At 40.7% G+C, this 24,944-nt stretch overlaps 1 protein-coding gene across 2 annotated transcripts; it reads left to right on the top strand.

The window, feature by feature from the left end:
* prr12a (proline rich 12a) lies at positions 1–24,944 on the top strand. 2 transcript variants are annotated; one of them, XM_073827731.1, is made up of 16 exons: positions 2–693; positions 825–1,012; positions 3,886–4,043; positions 4,814–4,975; positions 6,762–11,302; positions 11,969–12,154; positions 12,245–12,935; positions 13,098–13,594; positions 13,693–13,809; positions 15,385–15,518; positions 15,977–16,422; positions 18,295–18,417; positions 18,513–18,610; positions 21,701–21,832; positions 23,423–23,518; positions 23,600–24,944. In XM_073827731.1, exons 2-16 carry the CDS (start codon positions 930–932, stop codon positions 23,732–23,734), a joined length of 7,599 nt encoding a protein of 2,532 aa, XP_073683832.1. In that variant the 5' UTR covers positions 2–693; positions 825–929; the 3' UTR covers positions 23,735–24,944. The 2 variants fall into 2 exon arrangements, with proteins under 2 accessions (XP_073683833.1, XP_073683832.1); XM_073827732.1 differs by having other exon boundaries at positions 1–1,012; positions 18,298–18,417.

The raw sequence follows: 24,944 nt of genomic DNA, 5'->3' as shown, positions 1-24,944 counted from the left end.
TTGGTTGAATAAGAGGGAGCAGTGTGTGTTCCGGGAATAGCTTCTGTTAGTGGCTGCCGTGGAGGCCGAGGGGAGGCGGAGGTGAGGTGGACCAGACTACGCGTGAACTCGAGTATGAGAGAGACAGAGGGGAGGGAGAAGGGAGAGAAACAGCCGCCTTCAAAAATGGCGTCTTCGAGGGAAAATGACTAATATTATGAAAAAAGAAGGCCTTGCGCTCGGAGTTCAACCGAACCGTTTGGGACCCGCACGCAGCGTCGGCGTTTAAAAAAAGTCGAGTCGAACGCAAAGCGAAGCGCTTGAAAGGAAACGAGCGGGATTTACCGAAAATATAGGCTGCAACCATCTTATTTTGATGCGTCGACGAGGCTAGCGCTCAGTGCTAGCTCACAACAACAACTCTGTGGGTGGAATTTAAATGTAGCGTTTGCTCTTCCTCCAGATTCGTTTGCAACATGGTTGCATGCGTAATGTAGCAGTTGTTTAACAGCCGATGCCCCTTGCTCGTTGATGCATATTTCATACAAGTAAAGTAAGTGGAGAAAGGGGAGGAGAAACAAGGGAAAGGACGTATACGGTCATATGCGTCCGTCGCTAATTTATCGGTAACCAGGTCAAACCGAATTCTTCGCAGCCCGCTAGGAGCATGGCATTACTTGATGTGGTTTTAAACGAGAAAAGGCTGAAAAGGAGGTGAGTTATTTCTTTGGAGGTGGTCGGTGAACACCCCCTCTATCACGCACTCTCATCTCCTCCCCTCCATTTCCCTCTCCCTTTTCAATATGCTATTTTTCACTCTTATGGACTTAGTCGTCTCTCACCAGGAAGAATGATTAAAAACTGACAACGGAATTGCGATCGTGTTGTGCAAACGACAGTTTTGCACCGAAACCGTTCGCTCGCATCCAGCCGCGCGTTATTGCGAAGCGATGGACAGAAATTACCCGGGAGCTGGCTTCGGTGATTTGGGCGCAGGAGCCGGATGGAGCTACGAGAGATCAGCCAAAGCAAGGTAAGCATGCAGCCATGCTGAAAACACGGAATGATGTTGTCCGCTCTTTGACTGTGAAAAACCCGTGCGTTTGCATCTGACTCTGACGATGCATTTGCGTAGGATGTCATAAGGTATTAGTGTAGCTATTGTTATTCAAATAAGCGAGGGATTGCAGCTTTGGAAATTCAAGTGTGATTGATGGACTAATGTGCGGTTTGGGGAGGAGAGGGAAGAAAAAAGGTGGGGGGCGGGGTGAAGTCTGCTCGCACGATTTTATCACAGATCCCCTCGTAGATTCATTTAGCATCCCCAATGAAAGAGGGGCTCGGGTCAGGTCTTCCTAGAAAAGAGCGAGAGGTCGACGTCGCTAGAAAGAAGGCGAACCGCGACGTCGGAGATGCTGCAGCTTTACCTGCGCTCTTTTATTTGCAAGAGTTTAAACCACACCACTCATATTAAAATATTAAACGTACCGTTAGCAGTTGCATTGGAAATGCACGTTTAGGTTCATAGCATATTTTTGCCAAGGTAGCGTGTTTTATAAATCGTGGTGGAAACAATGCTACGCGGCCTCTGGTGATGAGGGGCTAACGTTACAGTCAAACCTCCCATTCAGCTGACGTTAGCTAACCTCATCATGCTATTGTCGCATGTGGGCCTGCTATTGATTTAACGTTAAACAAAAATGTATACACGGGTGGTAGATTTTATTTCAGGCCTGTAAGAATAAAAACGCCCATCTTGTTAGCTAAAACATGCCTAAGCTAGCTCTAGCGCTTGTTCTCTTGAAGATGGGAGCGACCTGCGCTGCTTTGCTAGCGAGTTAGCCTCCAATGCTATATACTCACTGTCACACACTAGGACGTGAATTCCAGTCAACAAATCATTGCGTTAATAAAACCATTATTTCCTTTTTAATTAAAATGTGTGTTTAAATGCGCGTTTTAATGTTTTCAATTTCAAAGTACTTCACTGACATGATTGTTTTTCATACATCATCAGCAGACACACATAACACTGACAGGAAAGATGATTATAAAAAATCCAATACTGCTAATAAAACTATTTAACAAAAGCATAATTGTAACGTTACAGTGTGGCAGTGGCTGTTGTCTGATGGGATGTATTTCGGATTAACATAATTGCTTTTATTTGTAATTGTTATTAAATATCTCATTATATTATTTAGGTGCTTTATTACATAGTCCTCCTATCTTAAAATCTGAGAGGTTCAGTGCTCTGTAAGAGATCCTAAATGAAATACCCTTGATAAGATAAGGATAAATTAACCCACAGTATCTAAATATGACTCTGGACCACAAAACCAGTCATAAGGGTACATTTTTTGAAATTGAGATTTATACAAGCTGAATAAATAAGCTTTCCATTGATGCTTAGTTTGTTAGGACAATATTTGGCTGAGATAGAATGATTTGAAATTCTAGAATATGAGGGTGCAAAAAAATCAAAATATTGAGAAAATTGCCTTTAAAGTTGTCCAAACTATTTTCTTAGTAATGCATATTACTAATCAAAAATTAAGTTTTAATATATTTACAGTAGGAAATTTATGAAATATCTTCATGGAACATGATCTTTACTTAATATCCTATGATTTTTTGGTGTAAAAGAAAAATTGATAATTTTGACTATTGCTACAAATTTACTTGTGCTACTTATGACTGGTTATGTGGTCCAGGGTCACATATGATAATAATTACAACAATATTAATGTTAATAAACAGTGTTAATCATTTACAATATAGAATATATTTTCCAACAAATCATTATAGCACATTAATAACTAAGCAGTTTCTCATGGCACATTTTTCAAATCAAGATTTGTTTCTACATACGTTTTTGTAAGTGTAAATTCAATATCTTAAAAATGCTGTTCAGGTTTATTATAGTTTATTGTATTAGGAAGTTATCCTAAATTATCCTAATATCTGAATGAGGTCCTAAGTGAAATGGCTATGGTTGATAGATAAGATAATAAGTTTGGGTGTTTTTGTAATACAGATCTAGATATCTAAATATTAGGGTTGCACCATTAATAAAGATAATTATGTCAGACCAGTTTAGGAATTCAGAACATTATAACAGTACATTATAAAATCTGGATAACTATTCATCTTGAGATCTAAACATGTCAATAAAAACAACAAATAGACATTAATAATGAACACATTCGTGACCCTGCACCACAAAACCAGTCACAAGAAGCACTGCTATATTTGTAGCAATAGGCAACAATACATTGTTTGGGTCAAAATTCTACATTTTCCTTTTATGCCAAAAATCATTAGGATGTTAAGTAAAGATCATGTTCCATGAAGACATTTTGTAAATTTCCTACTGTAAATAGATCAAAATTTAATTTTTGATTAGTAATATTCATCGGCAAGAACTTAATTTGGACAAAGGCGATTTTCTTAATATTTAGATTTTTTTTGCACCCTCAGATTTCAGATTTTCAAACCAAATATTGTCCTATCCTAACAAACCCTACATCAAAGCAAAGCTTATTTATTCTGCTGGAAGTTTACCCTTATGACTGGTTTTGTGGTGCAGGGTCACATTTTATAGTTTTATTTATCAAATAATTTGTGTAACAGATCTACAGGTCTCATCAAGGCACTAGTACAATTGTGATTTGTCTGATACATAAATCTACATTCAAAATTTTGAATTATGTATTAATTAGAAATTATGAAACTTAACTTGCAATTAAATTCTATTTTGCTATGTGAATATTGCTCATTAACAACTTTGGTTTCGCATTACTGTACACAGAGAGATTACCATAGGAAAACTTTAAGTTTTTACACTTGCTTCACACATCATTGATAATTAATGCTTATGTCACTGGTGATCTTTGCTCTTGTCAGCTTGGTGTATGGCAGCACTAGATCATCGCATCCAGAGTCTGAACTTCTTCATCGCCAGGCCTACGCCACTCCCCATCCCCTGCAGGGTTATGCTACCAATCACCATCCTGGAGGATCTGGCCAGGGTGGGGCTTGGGGTGCAGCTGGAAGGAGCCTGGGTGAGTGACACTACTTTGACTTTCACATTCAAACATCTGGTTGACATGTATAGTACCACAGCACTTGTGGAATATCTCATTTTTGTTAATGATGTATGCTGATAATTTATTGACATAGTGATTGATTTGTGATCAGATGAAGCGATCACAGATTGTTGTTTAGCACAGCAAGCCCAGAAAAATGTTACACGTGTACTTGTTTCGTATTTAATTTCTGATAATTGTGATGTTGACACACTTGCATAAAGATGACACACTGCATTCCTGAGGTTTTGAAGCACAGTGTGCCCAAAAGTAGCTTATCACATGATCTTATCCTACCTTCAAACTACCATAATTGATTTGCAGCAATGATGTGTAAGTCACGACTAGGCTTGTCACACACAATAACAAAATTTCAGTCATCAATACTGATATCAGCCTAATATTCCAGCCATTCTAGTCATTTAAAATATTAATGTAATTAACTATTTATTGAAAACAAGCAAACAGACTAATAAAACAAACAGAGACACAAATGACAAGCAATAGAATAAGATAAAAATGAAGTAAACAATGCTTGCAGGTTGTCAAGTATCCAACAGCGGGGTCAAGTATTTAATTAAATGTTCAGAAATAATCAGAGACTGGTATTGTTACTTTTATATTTTTATTGTAGTATTGACTTATTATTGAAGCACCAATACTTTTGATGATTGATCTGTGTTTTGTATAGAATTAAAGAAGTATTTACCAATTACATGCTTATTTTTCCATGTGTTTTTCCTTAGGCCTGTCTGGACTTTTTGATGCTGGGCTGCACCATGCAAGTCCGTCAGGCCCAGATCCATCGGTTATGAACCTCATATCTGCACTAGAGTCCCGGGGTCCACAGCCACCTCCTTCTGCCTCATCCCTCCTATCTCAGTTTCGCACTCCATCATGGCAGACAGGTAAGCTTAGCTGAGTTGTATGAAGTTTGTATTGCTGTGTTTGTATAATGTATAATGCAATGAAATAACATATTTGATAAGCATTAGATTAAAGGCACAATATGTAAGAATTTTGTAATAAAATATCCAAAAACCACTCACACAGTGTTATATATTTCATGCAGTTGAGTAATTTGGTTATCTCAGAAGTTCTCAAAGATTTGTAAATCCAGAGAAATTCCAGTTTTAAATAATGACTCGTCCCTGGTCATTGTCGCCTATCAATGACGCAATATCCGCGCTATCCTCGTTTCCGCTTAGGAATACTATGGCAACACATGTGGACAAATGCAGAAGTAGTTATACCGCATGTAGCGCGCTGCTGTTGTGCATTTTCATTATCACGATTAAGTATGGAAAATAATAATAATAATAAAAACATAGACATACACCAACTGAGGCAAGAAGGCATTGGGACAAACACAGAAATAAAACTAGAATAAAAATCGGCTTGAAATGGAGAGAGCTTTGCGAAAACCTAGGACAGGACAGAGGCTCTCGCCTGTGTTTTAATAGACAGCTAAGCAAATATATATATAATTTATTGTGCAAGTAATAGTCATGTACTGGTGATTTAAACAGACATAAATGAAGTTACTCTAAGAATTAAAGAATGTTACTGTATTAAAACGATTACTATCATTATAGGTATTTCTTAATTGACGCGTCGCAGTATGTAAGGGTGTAGTCACACTAGACGTTTTAAACCGTGCCCAAAGCCCGGTTCGTTTGACTTGTGTAAGTGCTCCGTGCCGTGCTGGGGCGCGGTTTGTTTAGCTGGCCCTGGCCCGGCTGAAAGAGGTGGGCCAGAGAGCAGTTCAGTTGGGCTCGGGCGCGGTACGCATAGTGTAAGCGCTAACCACGTCGGAGCACGAAACAGATATTATTTTGTGTCTACTACTGTCATCATTACGACCGCAAACATATACTATTATTACCACCACCACACTACACTTTTCAAATAATTTAGTTCAATAAAGTATATTTAAGTTTATAATGGGTCTGGTTCTCTCCTTATTGATGAACAGGAATTGTAGTTTGCGAGTAAAGCTGCAAATTTTTTCACTAACGTTCGTATCCTTTCACTCTCTGTAATAACTCTCTGATACATACAAGTAAAAATCATTGAACGGCATAATCTCCATTATCTCGTACATGACGTAAACGTGTTTCGGCCGGAGTTTAAGTGCAGGCCAACAGGGGTAATCGCGCTCACGCTCGGTTCAAGGCAACTGTGCCTAGTGTGAGTACATCCTAAGTGTAAAGTTAAGCAGTTCTCTGTTAGACCTGGAGTGCCTCTTCAAACACTATCTACAATAGCTTCTTCCAGTGACACTCAATCATATTGGTAGGCAAAAAAGACAGTATCTCATCCGTGAACATGATTTGTGAAAACGACATTTCCCATTGTTCCACGCTCCGTAATTGCGTCATCGAGCGTTTTAAAAAATGCGACCTCTAGCTTCGAAAACTTACATATTGTGCCTTTAAGAATGCATAGTCATGGTTTGCTTCAGATGGACTGAATATATGGTGAAAATGCTGTAAGTGCATTGAGCCAGCACTGTCAATACTGTTGCCGTAGCAACAACTTGTAAGCCACATATTAAAAAATATTAATTGGCTCTTGTAATAACTCACAGTGTGCACAGATGTTGAAATCCAGTATTGTATTTTATTAATGTGTTTTCTCTTAGCCTTAGATTTTGTCTTTTCTTTGTGTTTTTTTTTTCTCTCCAAATTTTAGCCATGCACACGCCTGCCCCTGCAGAGCTCTTCATCTCTGGCGCCCTTCCTGGATCTGGATCCTTCCCATCTTCCTCTGCTTTGTCTGCCTATCAACACCCAGCATCATTCTCAGGGCGGTCCTTTCCTGGTGTGACCCCCTCATTGTCCTTACAGGACACACCCACTTTCAGCCCCACCTCCAACGGCCTCCTGTCACCCCATGATCCTTTACTCCACATCAAGACTCCTTCTCAGTCAAGTCTGGGTTTTGACCGCCTGTTGTCATCACAGGGTGCAGCTGCGGCTTACCGTGGAAGCCATGATCCAACTGGGGGTGGGGTCACATCTGCTCAAGCCTCCTCCGCAGCTTCAGTTTCTGCCCGCCATTTACCGTCTCATCAGTTCAACTTGTTGTCCTCCCAGCTTCAAGACCAGTCCTCCCAGTTGTACAGTGCCTCTGTGTTTTCCTCCACCCCTGCTCCACCTCAGCCAACATCCCAAGAGCGGACAGTACCAAGACAAGACAGTGTAATTAAACACTACCAACGTCCCTCTCCAGCACAAGCCCCTTCATCCACTCCTCACCCCCTTCAGCACTACCTTAGCTGTGGGGTGTCAGGATATCAGCAAGCCACTCATACTCGCCATGCTGGCCTCTCCTGCAGTCCCCTAGGTGAACACAGTCCTTCCTCAGACCATAAACCTTCCCCCAGGACTGAGCAGTACAGACCGATAATTCAGCCTTCTTATGGCTCCTCATCATCCTCATCTTCTGGTGGGGCTGGAAAGGGGACAAAGAGCAGCTCCAGTAGTGGTTACTCCTCTTCTGGATCTGCATCCTCTTCCAGAACCCCCCACACACCACCCTCTGCTTCTTCTGCTTCATCCTCATCTTCATCCTCTTCCTCCTCCTCTGCATCTGCTAGTGCTCGTCAGTCTAATTCCATTCCAACCTCCACTTCTGCCTCTGCATCCTCTCGGCAACAGCCACCAACCCAAACTGTACCTCCTCCACCTCAGTCACATTCCCAGCCCCCTCAGAGCTCCTCTAACTCCACCCAGCAAACCCTTCCCAAGTCGTGCCTCTCGGGTTATGGATCCCCAGTGGCTCCGGTCAAGTCATCGAGTGGTCTAACGGGCCAGACCCCTCCTCAACCACAACCCCAGTCTTTCTCTCCAAGTCAGCCTCCCCCATCACACCTTTCCCAATCATATGGGGGATTCAGTTCTCCACAGACTCATGATCTTCCTTCAGCTAGGACTTCTGGAGTGGCTAAAGGGTATGGGAATTTGGGAAGTCAGTCGTTTTCAGCAGAATCAGTCTATGGGACTGATTCAGGTTATGGGTCCCTGCCACCATCATTAGGGGGTGCTGGAAGTCCCTCAATGGGTTATGGTGCATCAGGACACTCCCCCGCCCTTCTTAGGTCAGGAGCAAGTGGTGGAACAACCGGTGGTAGTAGTAGTGGAGGCAGTACAGGAACTGGAGGCAGCGGTAGCGTGGGAGGCGGAGGAGGTGGTGGATCTTACCACATCCCTGATTCAAGCCCATCTCCATCTGGCAATTCTGGAATCATCCGCCCTGGTCTGCATTCTCCTGCACCTTCACGACCAGCTCAGTCGCCTGTTGGAACAGGATCTAACAAGTATCTATCTTCTGTTCTCTCGCCGTCATTTCTGCCTTCTCCACAAGGTTACCCAGACACTAGAGGACCTCGATCACAACCCTATCACCCATCTGCTCCTCCCAAAACAAAGTCTGATAACAGCATGCTTGGTGTAACAGAGTCTAGGTCACAACAGGATGATGATGTTGACGATGATTTCCTCATCCAGCACCTTCTTCAAGCCCAGAGCCCTGCCCCTCAAGCATCCCATCACCATCCTCCTCAAAGCCATCATTCCTCACAGCCCACCCAGCAGCCTCCAGTCATTCCAGCTCAGGATGGAAATAAGGGGCTTGCTTATGAGATGAGCAAAAGCTCAGAAGAGAGGTACCACCTTCAAAGTGTTATCCGAACACATAGTGCCACCTCTAATGTTGCCGTCTCTGGCACAGGGAGTGGAGCTGGACTGGACAGTCAATTGGAGATGTCCCTAAAGAAACAACAACAACAACAACAACAACAACAACAACAACAGCATCAACAGCAACAACATCAGCAGCAGCAGCAACAGCAGCAGCATAAACAACAACATCAACAACAACCACAGCAGAAAAGCAACAGAACTGTAAGCGATGGAGGACGAGGGAGTTCAGATCAAACACATTCCCTTCCTCACCATCATCATGATTCTCTGGGATCAGTGGTGCATTATGGGCGGGGTGACCCGTATTCCCAACACTCCATTTCTCAACACTCCTCCTCCCACCATCAACACACTCCACATACGCCCACGCATCCACACCTACACTCTCACCCACATATGGATCTTCAGAAAAAGCCTCAAGATTCAGGAGATATGGCTTACATGCGTAAGACACCTGATCTGCAGCAACATCACCATCAGCATCAACAGGCACATCAACAGCAAACTCAACATCATCAGTCCCATCCACAACAACATCAACAACAACCGCAGCAGCAACAACGTCACTCCCAGTCACAGTCACTTATGGACTCTCCCACTGACCAGTCTCGCCAACCCCCTCATTTGTTGCAGTCTGTGTTGTCCCACACCCGCAGCAAAATAGACTCTCAGCAACAGCAGCATTCTGTAAGCCAGCAGGCCCTTATGGAAGCCACTGGGGGAGCAGAGACCCATTCCCAACCTCAGACATCCCAGCTCCAACTCCAGCTTCAGTCTCAGGCTTTGGAAGCAGCTGGTCACTATGGTCATAGTACCCAGCAGCAAGACCAGAGCCGCCCTAAGTCTAACACAGTGTCTTCACTAGACATGCTGGAGCATTCCCTCTCTCGGACATCTAGCCAAGAGGGAGCAATGGTGGATGAAAGGACAGGAGGTGAAGGAAGCAGGGGAAATTCTGGAGCAGCAACAGCAGGAAGTGTAGAAAGGCGCCAGTCACAGGAGCAACAAAGACTTTCATCTCACCACACAACGCAGCACCATGCTTCAGAGTTACACTCATATCTTCCTGAGCCAGACATGAGTTTATCAACAGCTTCCCATGGACACCACCTATCCCACCATCACCACCAACAGCAACAATCATCGCAAGGTCCTCAACATCCTAACTCTCACCATCAACACCCTCACCCCTCCCATGCTAATCAGAGCCATCATCATCTTCCTCAACAGGCTTCCTCAGCAGCTTCTCAGCAACAAGAGCAGACTCACCCCTCTCATACTTCCCAGATTCCTCAACCTCAGCTTGACCAGCATCAAGGAGAGCCCCACTTTGACACCAGGAATCAAGCAGTGAAATCAAATCAAAACCAAAATCAAAGCCAACAGAGCCAGAGGTTTGTTCCATTAACATCCATCTGCTTCCCCGATGCTCTTCTCCCAGACGAGGACCGCTCATTCTTTCCTGGAATGGAGGATATGTTCTGCCCAGAGGAGTACAAATCCACTTGCTCAGGAGGAACAGGGCAGGGTCAAGATGGGGTTGCACCTGGCCAAGCAGTGCAGGAAGGAATGGAAGGAATTAAAACAACACCTGGAGGAGGAGATAATTCAGGTCCAAGTTACGACATGCTTGGCCATCATAGTGACCAGGGGTATGGGCAATATTGCCATGATCTTTCAGAACCTGACAATGGAACCATGCATTTGGATCTTGACTCCTTGAAGACTCATGAACTCCCATCCACAGTCAACACAGAGCAGCTTGGACTGATCCAATCTCAACCAGCCAACCTTGGAATGGGGACAACTGGGACAGTAGGGGAAGGATCTGGTGCCAAAATGGGAGGTACTGGGGGATCTGGGTCTGGATCCGGGGGTCTTACGTCTCCCATCTTCTGTTCCTCTCGCCCAAAGAAGCTCCTGAAGTCCAGTTCCTTCCATCTGCTGAAGGAAAGACCTGATCCAAACTCCTTGCCTAAGAAGAGTTATGCACAGGAGTATGAATTTGAAGACGATGAGGATAAGGCGGACGTCCCAGCTGACATTCGCCTCAACAGCCGAAGCCGACTTCCTGATCTCATACCAGACCTTGTGTCCAGTTGTCGCAAATCAAGTGGTGTGGGAGGGGGAACTTTAAGCCCTTTAATGGGTGATCTCGATTTCGGATACCCATCTCTTGGTCCCCCTCCACAGATGATTCCTCAAGATGGACCGAAGAAAAGAGGCAGGAAGCCTACAAAGCCTAAAAGAGAGGGACCTCCAAGGCCACGTGGACGACCCCGTATACGCCCATTGCCGGAACCTCACCACTCGAGGGGTATGATGGGAGAGTATGGAACAGGATATGTTCCTGAAAGAGGCAGAGGCAGAGGAAGAGGCAGAGGCAGAGGTAGACGGGATGAATCTGTGATGGACATGGAGATGGCTAATAAAGACCCAAATCAGATGTATCAACAACACATGCAGCAGCAAATGCATCACCAATCACAGCAGCAGCCACAGCATCAGGAGCCAATCAAACCCATCAAGGTAAGCTACTCATCCCCATGTCAACCAAGATGTTCATGGCTTTCTTCAGTTCAAACGATATTAAAGTTTTTGAGGAATACATTCCCAGATCTAAATAGCAGTTTCAATGCAGCCTCAAAGAGCTCTACACAATCTTCTCTGGAATCAGTGGTGCATTAAAGGAGGCATTATGTGTATTATTTAAGCTAGTGCAATATTAACATTTCTTGTTTAAAAGTATAATTATTTTTTTTAGAAGATGACCAATTATTTCACTAGATAATACTCTTATTCTTCTTATTCTTGATACTTATTCCTTGACTGGGATCATGAAAGTTGGACCTTCAACCCATTAATCCCCATTGAAGTCCACTATATGAATAAAAGATCCTAATATGTTTTCCTCAAAAACTAGTAAACTAGTCCTTTAATGTTAATTTAAACATTCGTTGTTGAAGATGGGCAATATATTGGGACCATATCAGTGTTGTGTTTTTAAAAGTATTGTTCAGTATTGGATATTTGATATTGCATGCTCATCATAAGCCATAACATTAAAATGATTATCAGGTTATCAGTGTCTTCCAGAATTGTATAATCGGTGCATTCCTATTTGTTGCATAATAATGGGACATCTGCTTTGATCACTTTCCATGTTTTCTATAATGTTTTGTTTTCCTTCACTAGATTAAACTTCCTATTGGAACCATGTCATCTTCTGATGCCTTGTTGCGGACAGACTCCTTGTCAGGCACTGATCCGGCTCTCTCAGATGGCTCCCTAGGTTCAGCACCCTCTTTGGGATTGAGCCCTGGCACTCCCGGAGTGCCTGACATGAACAGACCTCTAGACAAGAAGTCCAAATCTCAAGAGGTATGATAATGAATTTAGATCACAGAGTTGTGTTTGCAAGCATATTTTAAAATTTTTATCTAACGAAAAATTCTATCCTTTCATATTTAGCTGGACGAGAAAGAGTCGGAGAAGACTGGCTTTGTAGCCTCATTTTTGGATTTCCTCAAGTCTGGAAAAAGGCCATCAGGAATGTCAACGGGCTCAGCTGACAGCGCTGGAAATGAAGACGGCTCTCCTGGGAAAAGTGGAGGCATTCGCCCATTATCCCCTCAACCGCCACCTCCCCCAGCCGCTGCAGCCGTATCAGGATATGGAGATGGCGAAAGTGATGGAGGACTCTCTTTGGGTGGCTGTCCTAGCCCATGCAAGCGCTTGGATGAAGAGCTGAAAAGAAACCTTGAGACGTTACCCTCCTTCTCATCCGATGAGGAGGACTCCGTTGGAAAGAACCAGGACCTCCAAAAGAGCATCTCCTCTGCAATCTCTGCTCTGTATGACACTCCTCAACTCACCTCCTCAATGCAGCCTCCTTCACTTCCGCCACCCCCTCCTCCACCTCCTCCGGAACCACTGACACCTACACAACAGCCACCAGCCCTCAGCCCTCAACCGCCACTGCATACACACCCGTCCTCACACGCCCACACCCACTCTGTTGAGCATGCTAGATTGCAAGGAGAAGAGCAGGAAGATGAAATGGAGGAAAAAGAGAAGGACCTAGACGAGGTGGTGGAGCAAGACAAGGAGGAGAAAGAGAAAGTCCCAGATATGGAGCTGCTGAGTGTCTCAAAAATTGGAGGTGAGGGTCATTTTTGGAAAGTAGGATGCATTAAGCAGCTTTCGCAAAAACACCTGCGCTTTCTTAAAATAGAGCATCAAGACAATTGAAAACTTGTTTGCTGTTTTCTATGTTAATACTGTAGTTGGTTGGAAAATTTAACTGTACCCTTCTCTCTTGCAGACTCACCCAAAGAAGCAATTGAAGCCCAAGCTCCCCCATCTCTCCCACCAGTTTCCCCATCATCCCCTGCTCCCTCCTCCACCTCCTCGCCATCACCGCTTCCTCCCCTCCCCCTTCCCTCTCCTCTCCCTCCACAGGAGGACAATCCTTCCCCCTCTCAGAAATCGCCTCTACAACAGTCCTCACCTCCACTCAGTCCTGTGGCTTCCTCTGTGCCTGTACTCTCTCCTCTACCTCCTCCTCTTCCTGTAGAGCCTGCTCTATCCTCTAGCCCTCCTTCGCCCAGTCCACCTCCGGTACAGGAGTCCATCGCAGAGCCTTCCTCTCCTGAAGAGCCCCCTGCGCCTCAAATTCTACCGTTGCACTTGGCACAGAAGCAGAGCGGTGCTGCCATTGTTGGCGAGACTGATGAGGATGAGAGTGAGAGTGGAGGCGAGGGTATTTTCAGGGAGAGGGATGAGTTTGTAGTGCGGATTGAGGACATCAGGAGTCTGAAGGTACAGCAGTCCATTTGGTTTCTTTTCAGATCTTTGTCAGGATGAGTATAATATATATGTGATGCAGAATGTAGGTTTAATTTTGCGTGTCTTTCTAGTTGGCCCTGCAGACAGGACGAGAGCCCCCTCCAATTTGGCGTGTACAGAAGGCTCTGTTGCAGAAGTTTTCCCCCGAGATTAAGGATGGCCAGAGACAGTTTTGTGCCACTAGTAATGTGAGTCACGACCGATCACATCACGCAATGTTTGCTACCTATGTTTTCTTCTTATTCATCAGTGCTGTTTTCATTTGTGAACATCACTGTTTTTATTAGGGTTTAACAAAATTTCAGTTTGTGAAGTTACTATTAATTTTTAGAGAATCAGACTTTCTATCTTTGTCTGATGGATGATGAGACAGGCTACGTAATCTTAATCACCTATGCAACACTTTTTCAAACTACCATTTTAGTAGCCACAAAGCAACATAATGCCAACCACTCAGAACATTCAGCACTGTGGCATTAAAGGATTAGTTCACTCTAGGATTTTAATTTCCATAAAATGTACTCACTCCTATGTCATCCAAGATGAAAAGAAATTAAGGTTTTTAAGAAAAACATATAGTGCACTTCAATGGAGATCATCGGATTGAAGAAAAAAAAAGTACATTTTAACTTTTTAACTTTCAAAACTCCTGTTCAAAAAGGTAGGGTAAGACGAAAAACTGCATCTCCTTTTCTCCTCCAACTTCAAAATTGTTGTTTTGCCTTTTTTTGTAAAGGGCGTTTGACTTTTTTTGCACTTTCGCTTTGTAACCACTGGGTTGTTACTTCCGTCTACGTCATGTGTGATCCTTTCAACGTGTCTACATAATGCGTGAAGTCGAGTTAGTGCAAGATGAGCATTTGTGGTTACAAAGTATATAAATTTGTATTTTTCTTAGAAAATGGCAAACGGTTTTGCTAAGGCCCTTGTTCCACAGCTAGGATCATGTAAAGCCCTTTGAAGCTGGATTGAAACTGTAATTTGGACCCAAGTCCGCTATATGGAGAAAAATCCTGGAACCTACATTTCTTTTCAATTGAAGAAATACATAAACATCTTGAATGACTTGTGGGGCGAGTGAACTGTCAGGAAATTGCATAAATCTAGCATTCTTGTAGCGCAAACAGTAGAGCATTTTGCTAGCAACACCAAGGTCATGAGTGCAATTGCAGAATGCATGAACTGATAAAACGTATACCTTAAATGTGAAGTCGCTTTGGATAAATGCATAAATGTGATCCTGGACCACAGAACCAGTCATAAGGGTAAATGTTTTGAAATTGAGATTTAAACATCATCTGAAAGTATGATTAGGATAGGACAATATTTGGCCGAGATACAATTATTTGAAAAATCTGGAATCTGAGGGTATAAATAAATCAGAATACTGAGAAAATCACCTTTAAAGTTGTCCAAATGAAGTCATTAACAATGCATTTTACTAATCAAAATCTACGTTTTTATATATTCACGGTAAGAAACTTACAAAATATCATTGAACATGATAATCCCTAATATCCTAATGATTTGGCATAAAAGAAAAATCAATAATTTTAACCCATACAATGTCTTTTTGGCTATTGCTACAAATATACCCGACTGGTTTTGTGGTCCAGAGTCACACATGTAAATAATCTAGTAATTTGTGATGGGTGTATCTGTGCTTTCTGGTTCTAAAACTGCATTTTAAGTGTCACAATATGTTTCTAAATGTTGTGTCCTCTTTTGTCGCCTTTCTCCTCAATTTTTCCGCTTTCTTGCAGTATCTGGGTTACTTTGGGGATGCTAAAAAGCGCTACCAGCGGCTGTATGTGAAGTTTCTGGAAAACATAAACAAAAAAGACTACGTGAGGGTCTGTTCCTGCAAGCCCTGGCACAGACCTTCTGTCAACCTGAGGTATTTCGACCCCTGTATCTATCTTGCTGTCCTGTCAAGTCAACAGGGCAGACAAAGGCATTTTAGTACACAGGATATTGTGCAAGCATTAAATTTGCATGTCTTGTTGCCTCATCGTACTACAAGTGAGGCCAGCATTTTTCAGATTTCAGACACATCCTATTTATCAGGGTTGTAAAGGGCTGTTCACACCAAGGACCATAACAATAACGCTTTAATAATCATACTAATTTAATGAGAAGGGTAAATCCACAACTATAAAAACAAGGACAAGGAATGATGTAATCAGAATCACTTTTCAGAATTTTTTTTCCAGCTGATGAAGGATAAAAACATTGACAGCCAATCGGCCCTTATGTTTATTCATCTAGGGTTGTGTAATTTGTGTTTGTACTGCTTTTGTACATTTACTATTTAGAGGTCTGTATGCAACCCTCCTGTTGTTTTTTATTTTTTAGAAGACAGTCTCAACCACTCCCGAAGTTAGCGCCACCTCCAAACAACCAGACTCCTTTAGAGAGGACTGAGAAAGAAAAAGAGAAGATTAAGGAGCCGCGTGAAAGCCGAGAGAAGAACAACATTCGGCCAAAGGAACAGCGGGAAAAAGAAAAAGTGGTTAAAACCAAGGAGAAGGAAGAAAAGAAAGAGAAAGAAAAGGAGAAAGAGAAGAAAGCTTCACCTCCACCTCCACCACCTCAGAAGCCTGAGAAAAGGGCAGCGGTGACAGAACGAGGGAAGGTGAAGGAGGAGAAGAGGAGCACTGCGCAGGAGAAGAAGACTGAACGCTCCGCCAAACCTCAGCCACCAAAGGTGAAGGCTGAACCTCCGCCTAAGAAACGAAGGATGTGGCTGAAGGAAGTACCCTCATCCTCAGATTCAGACTCCTCAGCAAGTGCGGATGAAAGTGAGTAGGCTTTTAAAATGAATGGCAACTATTTGCCGTTTACGTTTCTTATGTAAGCAATTTATATTGCGTCATCTAGAATCTGCACTTTGCATGTATTGCGGAGAAAAGAAAAGCCTTTAGTTCATTACATTATTATTCAGTATAATATTTTATTTCTAAAATGTTTATATATCAAATTATTTATTACTTTTACTGCCTGTATTAATAGTATTACTGTATTATTTTTCTTAAAGTAACTTAAAGTTACTTTTATTCAACCAGCAAGTTTTTTTTGGACACAGGCTTCTCCCAAAAGATAATAAGACGATGTACAAGAGGCATGTCTAAAATTATTCATACCCTTTGCAAACTGTCACAGTCTATGGGAAAATCCAAAGTTCTATACCATTCCAAATAGTCTAAGCTGTTCTAGAGCATCCTAGTTACCCTGATTCATTGGGAACAGCTGTTTTAATCAACTCAACAGGTGAAAAACAGAAGCTCTCTGCTGTTGGTTTGTGGACAGTCATGGCTAAGACAAAGGAGCTCACGGAGGACCTGCTGCTGCGCATTGTGGCTGCTCACAAGTCAGGAAAGGACTATAAGACCATATCTAAATGTTGAAATTCCAGTGGCTACAGTGCAAAGTATTATTAAAAAATACAAGACGTTCCGCACTGTGAAAAATCTCAGAGGACATGGTCGGAAGCCAAAAGTGACACCTGTGCTGGCCAGGAGGATAGTTAGAGAGGTAAAAAAGAATCCAAGGATCACCACCAAGGCCATCCTGATGAATCTGGGCTCTGCTGGTGGCAACATCTCAAGGCAGACAGTCCAACGGACACTGCACACTAGACGCACGGACGCAGACCAAGGAGGACACCACTTCTCCAGATAAGGCACACAAAAGCCCGCTTGGCCTTTGCAAATGCTCATCTGGACTTCTGGTCTTCTGTTTTATGGTCATATGAAACAAAAATTTAATTGTTTGGCCACAATGATGTAGCCTTCATTTGGCGTAAAAAAGGAAAAGCCTTCAACCCTAAGAACACCATCCCCACTGTCAAACATGGTGGTGGGAACCAAATTTTTTGGAGGTGTTTTTCAGCCGGTGGACCAGAGAACCTAATCACAGTAAATGGCACCATGAAAAAGGAGCAATACATCAAAATTCTCAACAGCAACATCAGGCAGTCTGCAGAGAAACTTGGCCTTGGGCACCAGTGGACATTTCGTCACGACAACGACCCAAAACACACAGCAAAAGTGGTGAAGAAATGGTTAGCAGACAAAAACATTAACGTTTTGCAGTGGCCCAGCCAGAGTCCTGACTTAAATCCAATTGAGAATCTGTGGAGGGAGCTAAAGATCAGGGTGATGGCAAGGAGACCCTCCAACCTGAAAGAGCTGGAGCTCATCGCTAAAGATGAATGGGCAAAAATACCAGTGGAGACATGCAAAAAGCTGGTCAGCAATTATAGGAAGCGTTTGATTGCTGTAATAGCCAATAAAGGCTTTTCTATTGATTATTGAGAAGGGTATGAATAATTTTGGACATGCCACTTTTTGTTCAAGTGTAAATAAAAGATGAGTAATAATTTTTTCCACAATGATGCCTCTTATACGTCGTCTTATTATCTTCTGGGAGACATCTGTGTCATTTCTAATCAATAAAAAACTTGCTGGTTGAATAAAAATAACTTTATTCAATCTTGGTCTGGTTAATTAGTGAAATATAAATTATTTTCAGGGGTAAAATGTGATTAGTTTTTGTGCAACTCTTATGAAAAATGACTTTTTACACAGATAAAAAATGCAGCCATGTGACAAAATGGCAAGTAGTATACAGTTATGTGAATATAACTTGATGTCCGTTGTGTTTCAATCCAGCAGTCTCAGTAAAAGCAGGCCTGAACACACGTGCAATGCGTGAGATGTACCGGAGCTACGTGGAGATGCTGGTCAGTACGGCCCTCGACCCGGACATGATTCAGGCTCTAGAAGACACAGAAGGTAAGTGATTACCTCCTAAACAAACTGTACCGCTCTGTCATTATCAAACCAAAAGTTGAAATTCACTCTTCTTCTTGTGTTATTGGTTATTTCAGATGAGTTATATCTTCCTCCAATGCGCAAGATCGACAGCCTTCTCAGTGAGCAGAAGAGGAAGCTTTTGAAAAGAGTCAATATGAACTCTCTGCACCAGGTACTTCACGTTATTATTTGTGCTGGCTTGATTTTTTTTTTCTTTTTTATTCAATTGCTCAGTTTGTCTTTCATGTCCCTTAGCAACAGGGTTCTTACAGGGACTGCGTTTTGAAAATCAAGGACTTTCAAGCACTTTTTTTTTCAGCAGCATTTTTTATCAAGGACTTTATATATTACATTTTTCTTAGTTTATTTATTTCTCATGTTTCCTTCAACATTCATAGAAAATAAATGAAATATAATATATGAAAAGAATTCAGACTAAGGACAGAATATAAACTAAAGTGAATGTTTATAAAATACTTCTACAAATTAAATAAACTCAGCCAGTTGATGGCTACCTCGAGAAAATGTGTAAAATAAAAGCCTTTTACTGATTATCCAGTATGTTAAGTTACCCACTCGGAAATTACTGTATGCTGAATTCTTATTTTTTTAAGAGACTGTAAATAATTTACCTTGTTATAGACACAAGTTGCATTATATGCAGTGTTTGCTGCTGTGTATTCACAGTGACAATTCACAACACATTTTTAGTTGCTGGATAATTAAAAACAGAAAAGAGAGACTTAAGCCTCGTTCAGACTGTCAGCCCAAATCCGATTTGTATGCAAATCCGATTGAAATCCGATCATATTTAGGTAGTCTGAACAGCAACGAACTACATGAAATCTGATTTGGTCAAATCCGTTTCGAGCTTCATTCGTATGTGGTTTGGAATCCTATTCAAATCGGATTTCTGCTTTTTCACGTTTTCATGCCACATAAAACGTAAACACGTCAGACGTTTTTGTGGAAAACATAACAAAAGTCTTTGCAGAAACAAGCTTGTGTTGCGAACTGCAAATCAAGCGGGAAAAGACAATATACAGCTAGTATACGCACCTCTTTGAGTTTTGATACCAGTAGAGACGGCAGCACAGAATAATGTCGCACATTCCAGCTTCCTGCGTTTCTGCCGCTGCTTTAGAAGACAAAATATAATCCAGCGCGACGGCAACGTTGTCATATCGCAAGACAGCATCTATATTGCAAACTGTAATGCTGTTATTGTTTTTAGCGTTGGCATAATAATGCAACGGCATTGCCATAGAAACCAACGCACATTCCGTAAAACGAAAGAACGCTTATGGACACACAAATCGGATTTGAACAGTTGCGATATGACTGTGTGGACAGTCAGTTGTTCAAATCTGATTCCATCCAGATCTAGACAAAATCGGATTTGGGCTGACAGTCTGAACGAGGCTTTTTTGACACTCATTCATGCATTTTATCTCATTTCAGAAATAAACTGATCTTGAATGTGGTTACACAACTGCACAGTAAAGCATTGTACTCACATGACTCAGAGTGTAACGCGAGCCCGGAAGCATCTACTGCATGAAATACTCGTTTATCCAAAGCAATCTGTGACATGCTACTACTAGATCTTAATCACACTTGTTGTGTCGCTGTAATTATGAATATCACAAATATTAGACCTTTTATAGTTTTCCAACATATAAGAAGATCTGTCATTGAACTCTAGATGGCACAGGCAGAATTACTACTAAATTAGTAGAATTTAGTTTTAGTCATATTTTAGTCTTCTGAATGGGTTTAGTTGTAGTCAACTAAGTATCATAAGATTTTAGTTGACTAAATCTACAGTAGATTTCATCTGCTAAAATCGAATGGGTTTATATACAGCGTAATGCATTTATTAGGCATTTCTCTAAAATTACCAAACTCATTGTATAGGTTTGATATTAAGGTTTTATCATGATAGACACAGATTTAACTGCTGTGACACAGCATCACTTTATAATAAAATTAAATAAAACCACTTTTAATAAAGAAACAAGAACATGGTATTCTTTTTAATGAAATGCCAGTGGTTATATAGGCTAATTATGCATTCTTTAACTTGTTTACCATATTCTTCATTCTTTTAAGCAGACATATTTATTTATTTATATAAATAAATTTAGATTAATCTTTATTAGAGCTACTAAAGTGATTCAGTCAAGAGCAGTGAGTGAACTGTTTGCGTTTACCTAAGTGCTTTATGTAAATACTCATCAAAACTGACAATTGAACATCATTTTGTGTGTATTACTCCATTAATGAGATGCGAAAAATGCTTTTCTTACTTAGATTTTTTGTCTTGTTTCCAGCCAAAATATCTACAAATCCTTAAATCAAGATTTAAGGATTTTCTAGACAAATATAAATGTTATGAAATTAAGTGCATTTTTGCATGAAAGAAGCAAAATAATCTGCCAATGGGGTAAGAAAAATAATCTTGTTTTCTGTTTGAAATAAGATTTTTTTTTTGTTTACCCAATTGGCAGATTATTTAGCTTGTTCTAAGCAAAAACTCACTTAATTTTGACTTCTTTTATTTTTTTAATTTTTAATTTTTTGAAAACAAGAAAACAATTCTTTTTTTGTCTTAAAAAAAAAACTTTCTTGATTTAAGAATTTTTTTGATATTTTGGCTGGAAACAATACAAAAAATCTTAAGTAAGAAAATAATTTTTTGCAGAGGACCCAATTGAGTTCCATTTTGCTTTGTCAAATTTGTCCATATTTCTGCTGTTCTCTTACTCCCAGATATTGACATTTTTTAACATTTTATGAGAAGTGCAGCAAATGTATGCCAGCTTGTGTCCAGCTGAATAGATGAACAGGCTATGTTACAGTTCAAATGTTTTATTCAGTAATGAAAATGTAAACAGATTTTTCATTCAAAATCAAGTTTTTGTTTCGTTATCGTCTCGTTTTCGTCAGTGAAGAAATATTGTTGACGGAAATTATTCGACAACAAAATTAATACTGCTACATTGTTACAGCAGCACGTCTGTGGATGTGTTGGCAAGTCTTGGCAGATCTGTTCCGCCAAGAACGAACACATTAACATCGGCATGTATAGTTGTCATGACAAATAAATTTGTTTCTCGTGTGCAAACGGAATTAACATATTTCTTATAAATTTAAATAAAGACTTTAATCGTCTAAAAGCTAAATTCAAGCATTGTAAGAACATTGTGCGAACCGTTTCGCAACCATTGTTCACTGAAGTTCCTCTGTTTCTGCTCCACAGGAAGCTCTTCACACTTTCCCGCAGATAACAGCGGAGCCTCTGGATTCGGGTACAGTAAGGGTCAGACTGGGTGGTGAATGCTACAACCGCAAAACCCTGAACCGCATTAAAAAGAGTGTTCCCAAACCACAGGTGAACAAAAAAAAACTTACTTTTCATACTGATTTCTGAATCTGATTTAATTATGGTGGATTCTCATGGCCCCAGCCTCTTTGTTTTTTGTCACATTTAATAAATAAACGTGTTTTTTACATTTTAAGCAATAATCATAATCATTATAGGCTTTCAGTGTTATACTGAAACATTTATACAGAACACTAGTTTAGCTAAAAAATGGTTTTAAGTCAGTTATTTCTCTTTTGCTGTAGTGTGTCAGTAGGAAATATCAGTTAACATTTCCAAGCAGTCATTTTGCCATTAATTGTCATAATCCAGTGAGATTTTTTTTGTTTGCACAAGGAGTCTGACAACAGAGATCTGATCTCATCCTCATCCAGTCTGTCTGGAATGACATGAAAAAAAAACAGAACAAACTGAGACAGACCAAATCCAGAAGAAGTGTGGCAATGTCTCCAAGATGCTTCATGAAACCTACCTGCAAAGCTACCTGAACAAAAAAAACTATGCACAAGTGCACCTAGGGCAAAAGCTGCTTTAAATGCAAAAGATGGTCACACCAAATGATCGATTGCGGTTGATTTAATTTAGTTAATAGAAGTTCACTGACAAAGAAAATCTATTTATGACATTAATTTTGACAACATCCTCACTTTACAGCATTTTTACACAAGTGCCTAAAACTTTTAACAGTACTGTAGCTTTGCAGGTTTCTTGAAGTATTTTGGAGATGTTGCCGCAGTTTTCTAGATTTAGTCTGTCTCAGTTTGTTCTGTTTCTTCATGTCATTTCAGACAGACTGGATGTTGATGAGATCAGATCTCTGTGTGGAGCACTGGCTGTTGTCAGGCTCCTTGTACAACACAAATCTCACTGGATTATTACAATTAATGGCAAAATGAATGTTTGGAAATGTAAACTGATATTTCCCACTGACACACTACAGCAAAAGATAGAAATAACTGACTTAAAACCATGTTTTAGCTGGTAGCTAATAGTTTTGGACACCACTCTATACATACATAACGTAAGTTTAGGGACTGTAAAATATTTATTTTTATTAAAGGAATAATTGTAATACTTTTATTCAGCACTGACTCTTTAAATTAGTAAAAAGTGACAGTAAAAACAGTTATATTGTTACAAAAAAATGCTGTTTTCTGTCCATCAATCTTAAAAATATCCTGAAAATATCATGGTCATGTATCATAAATATAAAACTATTTTCAACATTGATAGTAAGAAATGTTTGTTTAGCAGCAAATCAGCATGTCAGAATGATTTCTGAAGGATCATGTGATTGATGCTGAAAATTCAGCTTTGATCACATGAATAAATTACATTTAAAACGATATTACAATAAAAGACAATTCTTTTAAATTCTAATCATATTTCAGATTTTTTACTCTACTTTTGAACTGCTGCATATTTAATTAGTCAGTACTTTAGATGCAATATTAACTTGAGTTTTTTGTTTTTATTTAGCTTGTAGAAAAAATGTGAGCATCATTTCATATAAACTCCATTTGAATCCGTTAACGGGCACAATGTAGAAACAATAAAAAGGTTCAGTTACTAACATACCACCATTCCTGTCTTCTCCAGGACCTCAAGTTGTCAACAGAAACATGTCGACTCTACAGTCTCTACCATTCACTGCATCATTATAAATATCATACTTTCTTACACTGTAAGAAAGAGGTAAGGACTCAACTATTCAACTACATTTCCTGTACCAACGCTATTCAGATATTCAATGGAATTCTCTGTCTTTTCTTTTAGACGAACACTATAGAGCAGGCTTCAGAAGATCCTGGACAAGAGGAAGTTGTTCAGCAGTGCATGGCCAATCAGAGCTGGCTGGAGACGCTCTTCAACTCCTTCTTAGAGCTGATGACCCTCAGCACCAAAGCTTGAGAGCGAGAGAGAGAGAGAGAGAGAGAGGAAAAGAAGGGAAGGGGGAGCATGAAAAAGGAGAAACATTGAGGAATCAAGGAGGCCTCGATGTACAAAGAAGCTGGATTTATTGTTGCCTAGCTCTCCTGTCCTCCTCCTCCACGGTTTTACAGAAATGTTTCTTTTAAACGGCGACAGGAGAGGACCGGGCGAGGAGCCCAGCAGGTTGCCGGTTGGAAAATAACTTTATTAACTCCTTACAAACGTCTGCAAAAATGCAGGATCCCTCCTGAACGTTCAGGCAAACGGATGTGACCAAACTGAGATCCGATTTTACCGAATTTTCACCGAAGCAAATGGTACACAAGAGCCATGGAGCAACGGTTGAAGGAATATACTGTGTTGGAGTCTTTATACTTTGGAATGGAGGGAATAATTGAGAGGAGGAGCTCGCTTCGCGACGACACTAGGGGGAAGTCTGTTACTGAATTTTACACGAATGATTTTTTAAGACAATAGCAGTTTTATTCCAGCTTTTTTTCTGAAACGAGCGCGAGAGAAAGAATAAGCGACGGTTCTGTTTTCTAAACGAGTGCAGATGGGAAAAGCGGTCATGGGAAGATGCGTGCAACGACATGTGATGACATTCAACGCTTTAGTCTACACACGTGAAACAAGTGAGCTAAAGTAATACATTTTTATTATTTATAAAGACATTTTTAACAGGAGTTCGCACATACAATACAAACCAGTGATGCTTCATATAGAACGGTTCAAATAATGTTATAAATGGATCTTATCGCCACATTCTGAGCTGTCTTCCTTTTTGCTCATCCGAGGTGGGTCGATACCATGGAAAATGTATTATCGTTTTTATCTGTTACAGAAGAGAAGAGAAAGACAGAGTAGAACAAACTATTTCGAGCTACGCAAGCGGTATTATTGCAGTGCATTCTACAGAGAAAATAAATGGAATCGAAAGCGAGAGCGAAGCGTCTGGTTCCCATTAGGGAGGGATTATGTATTAGTACTATTTAAAATGGAAATTTGTTTTTATTTGTTTGTCTTTTGTCTGTATTCTGAGTATTATTTTGGAACAATCTAATACTGTGCTTCTTTCAAAAGTAAAGCCTTTGTGTAAATATTGTACAGCTCTTGACAAAAATCTCCCAGTTCTTCTGTACATGGACTATCCCTGTATTTGACAAACAAATAAAACCATCAACGACTA

The sequence above is a fragment of the Garra rufa genome, chromosome 22 (assembly GCF_049309525.1).
Source record: "Garra rufa chromosome 22, GarRuf1.0, whole genome shotgun sequence".
Lineage (NCBI taxonomy): Eukaryota > Metazoa > Chordata > Actinopteri > Cypriniformes > Cyprinidae > Garra > Garra rufa.
Note: the sequence above shows the minus strand (reverse complement) of the source record. Positions and strands in the feature narration are given on the sequence as shown.

Coding starts and splice junctions, on each gene's coding strand:
- prr12a (XM_073827731.1), top strand. CDS start 930: ATGGACAGAAATTACCCGGGAGCTGGCTTCGGTGATTTGGGCGCAGGA. Junction 1,013..3,885: donor GAGAGATCAGCCAAAGCAAG/GTAAGCATGCAG, acceptor TGCTCTTGTCAG/CTTGGTGTATGGCAGCACTA. Junction 13,595..13,692: donor AGGACATCAGGAGTCTGAAG/GTACAGCAGTCC, acceptor GTGTCTTTCTAG/TTGGCCCTGCAGACAGGACG.